This window comes from Lethenteron reissneri, chromosome 22 (genome assembly GCF_015708825.2).
Source record: "Lethenteron reissneri isolate LAM-NWPU_2019-01 chromosome 22, ASM1570882v1, whole genome shotgun sequence".
Lineage (NCBI taxonomy): Eukaryota > Metazoa > Chordata > Hyperoartia > Petromyzontiformes > Petromyzontidae > Lethenteron > Lethenteron reissneri.
In genome coordinates this window covers 9067581-9079608 of record NC_083800.1, presented here as the reverse complement: position 1 = coordinate 9079608, position 12028 = coordinate 9067581, and the positions used below count along the sequence as shown (strand labels likewise).

At 41.2% G+C, this 12028-nt stretch overlaps 1 protein-coding gene across 2 annotated transcripts; it reads right to left on the bottom strand.

Annotated features, from left to right (window-relative positions):
• Positions 1–429: 429 nt before the first annotated feature.
• Positions 430–11543, bottom strand: LOC133345413 (ADP-ribosyl cyclase/cyclic ADP-ribose hydrolase 2-like). Of its 2 annotated transcripts, XM_061556138.1 has the most exons (9): positions 11496–11543; positions 10309–10609; positions 8865–8994; positions 7375–7504; positions 4646–4728; positions 4339–4415; positions 4069–4161; positions 2135–2221; positions 430–1660 (listed from the first exon to the last, which is right to left on the bottom strand). In XM_061556138.1, the coding sequence occupies exons 2-9, from the start codon at positions 10491–10493 to the stop codon at positions 1507–1509; spliced, it is 939 nt and encodes a 312-aa protein (XP_061412122.1). In that variant the 5' UTR covers positions 10494–10609; positions 11496–11543; the 3' UTR covers positions 430–1506. The 2 variants fall into 2 exon arrangements, with proteins under 2 accessions (XP_061412122.1, XP_061412121.1); XM_061556137.1 differs by lacking the exon at positions 11496–11543 and having other exon boundaries at positions 10309–11024.
• Between the last annotated feature and the right edge of the window lie 485 nt (positions 11544–12028).

Here is a 12028-nt window from a genome sequence, read left to right as displayed (position 1 = left end):
GGGGGAGTTCGCATTCGAACGAAGCACTCAGGTTTAAATGTAACCAGAAGAGTTGGCGGTTGGGAGAAATTCGAAAGGGAGATACGTGTGCATGTATGCTGAATTTCTTTCCCACCGTACGTAGCCAACCGTGTTCATCGGAGGTGCGGAGCCAACCGTGCTAATCTAAATACCTATAAATCATATGATTTTTAAACGGAGCTTGCGTTACATGCCATAATATTGTAAGTTATAGAACAGATACGTACCACTGGGGTCTATATGCCAATTACCCAAATCATCCATCCATTTGTATAATGAAATATTATATACTTCAAATGACACCTCGTTCATCAAAATAGGAGGACTAGAAGAAGTTCTCCAGACAAACATACATCCAAGTAAACACCTGTAGAGATCAGCAGTCGTATTTTGTAGATATGCGTTTATTTAAGTTATCAGCTTTTATTTCAACCCATAGAGAAAAACAAGTGTTATATCAACAAGAGCATGGACACCAGAAAAACACCGTCAAATCACATCAACATGGCTACACTCCAGCCCCTTGACAGCCGAATCTCACAATAATTACCAGAGTATCATGAAAATACTACAATGACATAGAGATTATCACATTGCATTGAATAGGTTATCATACACTCATTGCAAAGGATTACATTATCAACAGCCGAGCATTAGATGTATTCATTTGTGCTGTAATGTGTTATCGATTGCTTCCATTGCTAAACTGCATGATATTTGGGTAACACTTTGCAATGGAATGTTTAATTGGACAACAAAAAGTGATGCTTTATTCAATACTGTCATGGGCGTTCCACCTTTGTTTGCCAGATTTGCCAGTTGCCACAAAGAGGGGATAATAAATAAATGCAGTTTAAGTTGCCCTCCATTCTGCCATGTGATTAGAGCATACGGTTATAAAAACGAACTCCCTCTAATACACCTAAATGTTGCGTTTATTAAAGTACACATTAAGTCTCTGCTTTTCATATAATACAGTAGTCCTTAACCTTCACTGCAGCCTGCATCGTGCACCCCTCAGGGGGTGCATGCACCCCAGGTTAAGAACCAATCATCTAATACATGAGCAACTCCAAAATATGTCTTAATTGACTGAGGGATGGCAGTTGAAGGGAAATGGATGAAAGCAAAGCAGGCCTGACACAGTACCACTCGTAAATTGCACTAAAAGCACTACCCTGCTGGATGAAGATGTAGCACTACTTGAACATATTGGCACAAGACAGAAGTGGAAACAAATGACGAAATGTGGAGTAGACATCTACGGGCTATCTGCCCATGGATTGTGATGATGCTGGATGTAGGCCTCCCTAGGCAGTCACAACCTCCCACGACCTTGCGATGTAATAATCCACCCATCACCTGCACATGAACTTGGTTGTTTTTTGTTCTTTCATCAATCTCCTCCAGAACTTTAAATGACTCGTGCCTGGTGTAATCAACCAAAGCCAACATTTGTGGCAGCTTTCCATCCTCGCCACCGCCTTACATGGGCACCACAAGGCGGCGGATACGCGCCACGAGTGCGTTCAGCGGTGAAGACAGCATGGTGGCCGAGTTACCCGGCGAGGAGTCGTTGTTTGCAAATTGGCAGATGGGAATGTTGGGCAGATCCACGCACTGCATATGGAGCACAGATCTACAGAATTGAGGGAAACGACCGCCATTGTTTTTCCTGTTACAAGTCGATGACAATTATGGTCAAGTTCACGATATTACAACATATATGAAACGGTATTAACTCTATATGGGGCCATCTGAGTGGCCTACAAATACCAGAAACAGATGTACCGTGTATTATTTTTTCTCTCGTTATGTATTCTCTCTCTTATTTCTCGCACTATTAACCTGCAGGTAACATTTTCCTATAAGTTGCATATAATTTGCACAATGTCCACGTTTCATATGTGCACGATATAACAACAAATGTATCCTGAGCATAAATATACATTTTAATTGATGTATCAATTAATTATTACAATAGAGATACAGAAACCCATGAGCAGACATACAGATAAATCACGTTACTGCAGACACATGCGTTGGTCAATGCTCTTGGTAATAATAATTGTAGGTTTGGCTACAAGCATGACTGTAAAAGCAAGATCCTCACTTGCAGTTATCATAACAGCTGTACTTGAATCCATGTTCCTTTAGGCGAGCTTCCAGATGAGCCACAGAGCCAACACCACATGACTCCCTGTTACGATAGATACATTACACATGCTCACAACACATTTGCTAAGAGATTTCTATTATAGTAGGCATTCTTAACAACTCAAAACAGTGTAACTCTTAACATTATTTCATAAAAAAATTTGTATCATATTTAATACAATTCCCGCACCTCTGCTTATCACGGTTGGCAACGTACAAACACACATGTTGGGTTAAGTGTGGAGTGCAGATGTGGTTAGCGCACTGTACCATGAACCCATTGACCTAATGTTGATTTCCGACCACACTCATGTGAGTAGGCAGCAATAGCGATTTCTGAGTTCTTGTGAACATATCTTAAAACCTACATACGGGTCTCAACTGCGAGACCCGTAAAGGCCGTTTCTTCAAAACATATTAATTTAACGATCACACAATGACTTGGTGACAACCCAACTACAATGTTTTACAGTTCGGCCAACAACAATGCTTGTTTTTGTCGGCATGTTCTTTAACAACGTTTCTTCATGAACATACATTTTGGACGCAAGGTGGAGTAATTTTCAGTCACCATTGCTTTTCTGAAAGCTTAGACCACCATAACACAAGACCCCTGAATATAACTGCAGTGCAGTACTTTAAATATATCCATTCCTGTAATACCAAACCAGCATTTGTAAAAGCATCGTTAGTGGAATCATTATCAACATTTTGCAAATGAAGGCCACCTTTCAGTCACAGCTGCTGTTGGTCAACCTCCTGTTAGGTCACTCGGTTGATCACATAAGTCACAAGTGTCCATCCGTATGTCATGCTCTGGAATTCCCAAACGATATTTTTAAGGAATGAAATATATAATAATACAAATCTCTAGCTGTGGAAATATACAATATACATGAAATTGTTTTATTAGTTTCTGAAACCAGTGAAATATTTTTATCAGGCAATGCTCACCCCTACCCCCTTGTCGGTTAACACACAGTTAACGCAAAAGATTGCTAAATTAGAAGTTAAGTGTGAAATTTAACAGAGACACACAGAGAGAGAAAACAAACTTAAATCCTCCCCATAGAGGTGGTTCAAACTTGATTTAAAGCTTTCGTGACTGCTGGAATTACTCTTTGGTTCTTCTGGTAAAGTACCTTCTCTCTCTCAAATTTAGCAATCTTTGGAAGAACGTAATCAACCAGGTAGGGTGTTGACTGTTGTGTTAGCCGACTCTCTGTGTTGTATTGCATTATATTTCTAAGTTTAACTAGGTTTGTTTTCTACCTGATGACGATTGCTTGTGTTGCAATCGAAACGTCGTATTCTATTATTTAGTTTATTTATTTTTTACGTGACTTTACCAAAAGAACCAAAGAGTAATTCCAGCAGTCACGAAAGCTTCAAATCAAGTTTGTTGTGACAATGTTGTTGTGGTTATAATGGGATGGTTAGGCTGTTGTTATATGTGGTTCTGGTTATAACTTTGGTTCTGGTTATAACATGATTAAGGTTGTGGTTATAATGTGCTTATGGTTGTGGTTATATTGTGGCTTTTGTGATTATATTGTGTTTACGTGATAGTTATGGTTATGTGGTGGTGGTGGTTATAAACTGATGGTTGTGGTTGTTATATTGAGGTTATGATTGTTGTAATTGTTACGTGGCTGTTGTGGTTATGATTGCTATAATGTGTGTTGTTGTGCCTATGTGGCTGTTGTGATTATATTCTGGGGTATGTTGCGGTGGTTATGCTTATGGTTATAGTTATAGTTGTGTACTTAAAGACCCAAAGTATATGAATTCCTGCAGTCACGAATGCTTTAAGTCAAGATAAAGTATATGTTATTTTCCATGTTGCTCATTCACTGCCAATAATTGCTTCTTATTTAATAACCCAATTACCTATCAGGTCCATTCAATGTATCAATAATCCAAAGATGGATTTCAGAGACGTTGTCTTTCGGGAGATTTGGCAGCTCAATCGTTCCAAAGATACTGCAACGAGACACAGGCCACAAAGACAAACAACATTCATGACTGCAACTGCAACTTTCTCAAGTATCAAAAACACAACTTGTTTTTTTTTTATTCATAATTCAACGTTAAACCATGTTTCTAACATGACCGGCTCGGCCATAAACAATGCAAACAATGGATAATCAGCTGACTTACCTTCCTGAATAGAATGCACCACCCTCCCTGGATCCGTTAAGCATCACTCTAACAACTCCACGAACATTCTGCGCAAACTACAAAAGGCATCGCAATGGGGATATACATTTTCAGTGAGTACATAACAACCGAGTAGAATATGCAGGTTAACAATTGGTTTTAACTGTTCCCAAAGTCCATGTCCATTAACGAGACAGAATACAAAGTTTAGAGTGTATGTACGTTAAACTTCTTTCGCAGCGTACGTGGCCAACCGTGCTAATCAGAGGTGCGGGAGTGTGATATAATTGTGATGTAGTTACAATACCGATTTGGAGGCCATCATCCAGAAAGATTTGACAGCATTATTGTCACACTCCGAATAGCCAGGGCAGGAAGTGTAATCCAGATCTGAATGTTCACAGAAAAAGGGTAATGAAATATGTATACACGCATTGCAAACACCATATAAAAAGCTCTCAGTATATTCATTTGCTGCTACCAACGGGAAATTTAAGTAAATATGCTATTCAACACGTATATTCAATTTTGATTGAATTTTAATTTTATATTCAATTTTAATTGAATATACGTGTTTGAGTACAGCAGAATTGTACTCAAACCCAGCAATACGCACAAACTCTACGTCTTTGAGATAAATTATATATATAATCGGAGCTAGGCAATGCTAATGCTAAAGTTGAAGATCTAACATAAGGCCGGATAGTCAGGTTTTTGCAATGTGAATGCTTGTGAGATGTAGTGCTAGCGGAGGTCAGAGGGATTATTCTTCTTCTAGTCCCTTGGCTTGTCTTTCACCGATATCTCCTTTCAGTTGTCATTCCCCTTCACTGTCTTTTAACTGAGGTAACTTCCTTCCAGCCCAGTGTTCAATGTTGAACGTCCAGTCAGATCGTGGTCTTCCTCTCGCATCGATAAGCATTCCCTTCATCAGGGTGCTGCAGTGGCGAGATGTTAACTACCTTGCCTGGTTTACAGGAAGTCATGCGTTCGATCCCCACCCTGACGCCTGTATATTTGGAGGTTGCGTATTCTCCCTGTGGTCGCGTGGATTTTCTTCAGTTTTTATTTACACATTTAGAAACACGCGTTTAAGAGTATTTGGCTGCTATATATGCCATATAATAAGCCACTTTGTTGAGCTAATATTTGTGGCCAGGTCGCTTCTGAAAAAAGAGCAATATAGCTCAGTGGGCCTTACCTGGTAAAATAAAAGTTTAAAGCATCCTTTGCAGCCATTCGCCATTCATCCTGGTCTAAAATATTGCAGTTTCCTTTACTTGACCTAACTCAGTAGCCTTTATTCTTTGTCTCTGTCCAGGAACTCCTTGTTCATTGCATGGTCTTTCAAATTAATTTTAAGAGTTATCCGTAATGCTGTGAGTGTTATGGAGGTGACAGTGGAGATTTAGGGACCTGGATGTGAGAGTCACGTATATTTGATCACAGCTGTTGAGCACAGGTCTAATTAAATGCTATGCTCAAGGGGCCAGCAACGAAGAACACTAGTGAGAGTACAGAACAGGGGAGCACATTTCTTGAAATGAATAAGGGGCCGTCCATAAATGACGTCACGCACCTAGGGTCAGACATTTGTGACGATGTGTGACGAGGTGGGGGGATTTGAGAAATGTGACGTCACATCAAAATGCGCAACTTTAAATAAATATAGACAACACGTTCTACTTAATTAAATAGACTTTTTAATAAATGTTTTCTCCTACAACATGAGAGTGCAGTGCCACATTAAATACGCACTACAATGACAATAGTTTAAAGCGATTTGAAGCATGTTTTTTTTTTTTGGGGGGGGGGGAAGAACTTTGTGATGTCATATTTGAGGAGGGTCTGACTTTTTGTGACCCCATGTGGCGAGGGGGGGGGGGTAAAAAATCGTCCAAAATCGCGTGACGTCATTTATGGACGGCCCCTAAGGTTATATGAACTTGGGGAAAGTGATGAGGGGAGGACATTTCAAATGTTGAGCAACGTGAGAAAAGGAGGAAATATTCTTTCCCATTGTTTTTAACAATACAGAAGATAAGAAACAGTCAATCTTGTAGAATTAGACATGAGCAGAGGTATTGAAGCACACATTTAATGTCAACATTAACCATTGTGGTAACAATACAAGTGAGACGTGTCCTGTTATTGGATTATCGCATGATAGTCAAACTGGTATTTTTTATGCTTATGAGATTTAATTTTGTCGTATTAAGTGAAAAAACAAATCTATTGCCAGCATTTGTTTTTGTACCGTCATTGGTAACCGGCCTGGAACCAGTGAGTCACTCCACTTGAGAACCCAGTTTAATGACAGGTCACTGACCATATTGAAACTCAGTATCATAGCATTATTTTCGGGTCCATCTGCCAAAGCCAAACGTCTTCTCAGTGGCGAGCGCATATCAGCGCTCGCAGGTTTGCCTTCTGCAAGGTCCCTGCACAGTGCAGGGGCCTTCCTCGAGCAGCGGGCAGACCACGAGGTGCTGCACTTCTCGTCGCAGCGGTCGCAGCAGCAGCATCTCTCTGGTATTGTGGAGCGCCGTCGTGTGGCCAGGTGGGATATTTAACCTGCCGACCTGGGCGCAAAGTCGGTTCAGAGTTTTCCACGTGCCCCCAACCTGCGTTTGCACCTGTGTCGGATTGTTCACTCGACTTGATGCCCATGCTGATCTGAGCCACCAAGTAAGTATGTACTGTACTCTTTGGTTCTTTCGGTAAAGTCACGTAGGTATAAAAAAGAAAAGAAATCGTCTATCAATAGGTGGGAAAGGCTTTCCCACCTGATGATGGACGCTTGTGTTTGCGCCTTAAACGTCGTGATTTATGTTATTTGATACCTACGTGACTTTACCGAAAGAACCAAAGAGTATGGATTCCTGCAGTCACGAGAGCTTCAAATGAAGAGTAAGTATGCACTGTATGGTGAGCACCTTACGTAGCCAACCGTGCTCATCGAAGCAATCTGACCTCTGAGTCACCCAGCCACCTCTTCAATAGCTACATATTCGTATAACAGGCAACATTTCATACCTGGATTGCCAGCGATTGGGCACCAGTTGAGGTTGTTTGCGATGTAACCAGCCAGGGAATCCTCGAGCGTTAACAGCCTCGCCCCTGAATACTTGTGCACCAATGCATTTGTCCCGCTCCAGAAAATTTCCTGCAAATCAATCATAATCAGATAATGCCTTAGATAGAACAACAAGATGTACTCCGACGAATGCATATATAAGCAGCAGACCCCCGTTCTGTCTCCACAAATAATATTTTTGAGTTTATTGGCGAATTACCTTTCCAGGTCTAATATCCAATATTGTTAAATATACATGCGCAAAACTATCTAAAATGTTAAGTCCTGCTATTGGCACACGTAAAACAAAAAAGATATTAGTTACACACATTACATTCAGATGATGCTACCGGTCTGTAATAACATAACTATGAAGATAAAAAGAAAGGAAGGTAACTATGGGTCCCAGGCTGAGACTCATAACTTGGGATTCCCAAACTCTTTGGTTCTTTCGGTAAAGTCACGTAGGTATAAAATAAAATAAATCACGACGTTTCGGGCGCAACACAAGCGTCCGTCATCAGGTGAAAAAAAATCAGTCTGCATCAGCAGCAGACCATGCTTTCCCACCTGACGACGGACGCTTGTGTTGCACCCGAAACGTCGTGATTTTTTTTTTATACCTACGTGACTTTAACGAAAGAACCAAAGAGTTTGGATTCCTGTAGTCACGAAAGCTTCTAATCAAGATTCCCAAACTATTGAGCCTGCGTGCCAGACCCATAAAAAATTCATATAATCTTTCTAAATAATAAAATGTTGCTTTTTGTGTTGAATAGAATCCTATTGATTAGGATTATTGGTAAGAGCATTCCATCTGAACAAAGACTGAGACGTGTGGGTAGCATCTAGAAGCATCCAGCAGCATCCCGCCTTGCGTGATGCTAAGCCGAGGCAACCGTACAACCGCTAATTCCTATTTATGCGACGTCGTTCTGTTCACTCAATTGCATTATATCCAATTCGCATCCGCGTTACAAAAACGTGTTCCCTCATACAGTCTTCGCGTTGTATCCAATTCGCGTTATGAAAACACGCGGCGTTATAGTACAGACCGTTTCCACAAGGATTCCATACAATACTAGAAAGTTTACACTGAAGGATGCTCTACACTGCACGTTGCCCAATTCCAATGCACATGTGTAATAAGGTAATCAATGTATCAATCTTCTGCATATACACCTCAGTCACAGCCGTTGTTGGTCACCTGCTGTGACGCCGAGGACACTTTCTTCACTTTGGATTGGTTTAGCTCGTCTCTCACAGTACTGACATGAACATATTCACCGTAAAAAAAAAACATCTTGCAAGGGTTAATATCAATAGCAGATACATGTTGTGCATGGAAAGATATGAATACACATACGTGTTATATGATATAAAAATATCCTATGTAACATTCATGCTGAACACAACAAACGCATAGTAAATGATATTAGAGATCAATAACCTTGTCTTTTGGCAAAGGATGGCTTGCCAGCGCAACAAACTGGTTGTAGCTGTCCATGGTGACCTCGCATGGCTGTTTGCCGACGAATCCATTGTAGAATGCTTCCCACATCTGCTCACAGTTCTTGTCCCTGGGAGGAAAAAAGTTACTTCACCACCAATGACGGAAAAGATAAAGAAAGCCCTGCAGCGTCTCGCCAATGCCCCTGCCGGTGAAAGGGCCTCCACGAGAGAAAGCTCTGGGGAGCCCCTCTGGACGGAATTTGGCCTGCACTTGCATGCTGGCTAGATGACGTCTTGAAAGATGTGGGTGTACCCACAATTCATCCCACCACAAGTGGGTGACCGGCCGATCGACCGTGGCGTTCCAATGTATGCTGCCAGGTGGACAAGAATGGACACAGTGGGCAAGAAACTTGCGAATTGTGTCACGTTATCAATGATCCCATAGCGTAGCCACATGAGTCATTGTCATTTGTTTTCATTTTGAAATGTACACGGTAGGTTCACGGCAGCCAATGGGGATGGACACCGACCCAATACTCACATGGGCTTGGAGACACCTTGCTCTTGGCCTTCAATAATAATTACTGCCCCCAACAGTAATTCTGTTTTTTTTGTTGTGGTTGTCCCACCTGATGACGGAAGCTTGTGTTGCCTCCGAAACGTTGTGATTTAATTTAGTTATTTTTTATTTTTATTTTCACCTACGTGACTTTACCGAAAGAACCAAAGAGTATGCCCCCAACACTTTGGTGCCGAATGCCACATTCAAATAATTACTTATTTACGGTTTAACTGTGACGATATTAAATGTTGAAATTTAATGTTGAAGGTACCAATTAATCTATAAGAGTGAAGCCAAACGTCGATAAGCCAGGATAACATTGAAATGCTATAAGCGTACAGTGCAATTGGATTATTATTTAAAATAAGTAATGGCCCTGATTTTTTTCTTATCATAACATCAATTGAGACAAATCTGATCCATAAAAAGTGGCATACATTTTTAGGACTTCAAGAGGCTGACAATGCTCTTCACAATTACCATAAATGTTTGCGTTTTTTCAGGAACGTTTCACAGGATTGGCCGATTCTTTGCGTCGCACAATTCTCAGTTGAAATCATAAAAAATGCATTGCGTTTCACACAGACTTCAAATGTATAAGGCATGCAGTTAGCCGTGTCATCCATTCTAGTATCACCTACATGCTTTTGCCATTGTGAATAGACGATGTCACACTCATACATGTCAAAGTTAACAAGGCATACATGGGTCTTGGCCATCATCTATTCCAGTTTCGTACGCTCTTGTCACTCTGATCAGGTTTTAGCATCTTATTAATGAGAACCCATAAAGTGAAATATGGCATTTCAGATACAATTAAATCAGCTTCCGTCTTCGGCAGCACGGCTCTATAGAGGATATATCGAAATGAACTCACCGTAGGGCAGGATTAATAACACGAATGTAATCGTAGCATCTGCCAACGAAAATCTTCTTCAGGTCTTCGGTGGTCCCCCGGGGAATCTCTGCCGAGCGTTTCCTCATGGCATGTCCATCCGCGATGAGGACGAGTGGGGCGAAACTCCACGCCAGCCAGCCCAGCAGACGGCAAACCTTCTTCATGCCTAAGATGCCTCGGCTCCGACTTGTAAACAGTTCCCCTCTCTTCGTTAGGCTCTTAAGAAGCGAGCCGCGGTGGCGACGAGAGACGACAAGTTGAGAATAGGGAGCGCGCGACCCTGCGTGGGGTGTTTTTTTTAGTGAGCGTGTGACCCCGTCACCTCCATTGCCACATTTGCCATAGACGGAGTTTCACTGCTGCTGTTTTGAACATCAAGTGTGTTGCATTTCACCAACAATTTATATTTATAATCAGCACCGCAGCTGCCCCGCCCCCCATTTGCGCTTTGGCGAAACGTCTAAAATACACACGTAGCTAGGTAAATGCACACACGCGAAAGAAAAGTATGACGTGTTCCGTGGAAAATGAGAGATTAATTCTTACGAAACCTTTAATGTTCATATCTTGTTTTTGTGGCCTGGCTTGTACACTGCCATTTGTGCAAGAGTCGGACGATTACAAACTCGTGTTGCTGGAGCCGTATGATAAATACAGTTACGTACGTGGAACAATGTCACTTCATTGCAACACATTGGTGGTATATCGCGTATGATAGCCAAGTGCACTGAGCAACTGTAACATGCATAAAATGTAGAACTCGCATGTGACAACATTGTGAGGCCAATCGATGCACGAGCAGCACCAGTTGGTGAATGATGAGGCTGGTTTGTTAGCACCGTTAAAACACACCAGGATCTATCTAATATGTGGCGAAATTAAATGCGTATCTCATTTCAAAGGTCCGGTTAAGCAGGAACGCTAAAATAATCTTTAATTACAGATATTAGCACGGTTGGCTACGTACGGTACGAAAGACGTTCAACATACATACATACATTGCAAATCATGTCATAATCTAATACAATCGTAAATTACACAGCTGTTGCTAGGGAATGAGCAAGGGTGACTCATTCTAAACTTGTCTTTTTTGTGGTCTAAAGCTGTAACATTTGCTTCGTACTGAATTTTCAACACATTGACGATTTCAAGAAATAAAATCAAACCTGACAAAGCAACTGAATCCTGTGCCCATCGGAGATCTCGCTGCAGGACATAGTGCAGTTGCCAGATGGAAGCGAGTATTTTTAGGATAAAGCTAATTTTAACACGACAGGAACTAACCTCACCATCAACCAATATAGTTTGAGTGTAACATCTCTACATGCAATGCTGTTTTTCACTCATTGTGGTGTTTGCATACACGCTGTGCGTATGTCTCTAATTCATTAAGCAGCATCTTTTAATTATAGTCCTCAGGGTCCACATTGTTGAGGTCACCAGTTTGTCCAAACTTTAGCAAATAGCAGTTGACCAAGCCGATGATTTGGCAGATACAAGCAACCGCATGGTACCTAGTCAATACAGTATATCAAAATACTCAAATAAATATCGAGATCTCTGGTGACCACATAGAATGGTTTTAGTCTATGACCCTGTAGGCTTTCCAGACAATCTTATACAGCAGCGTTTGTGGTGAACAATAAAACGTTGGTTTGGTTAAGACCGTTTTGGTATCATCAGCAGTCAGACTTGATAA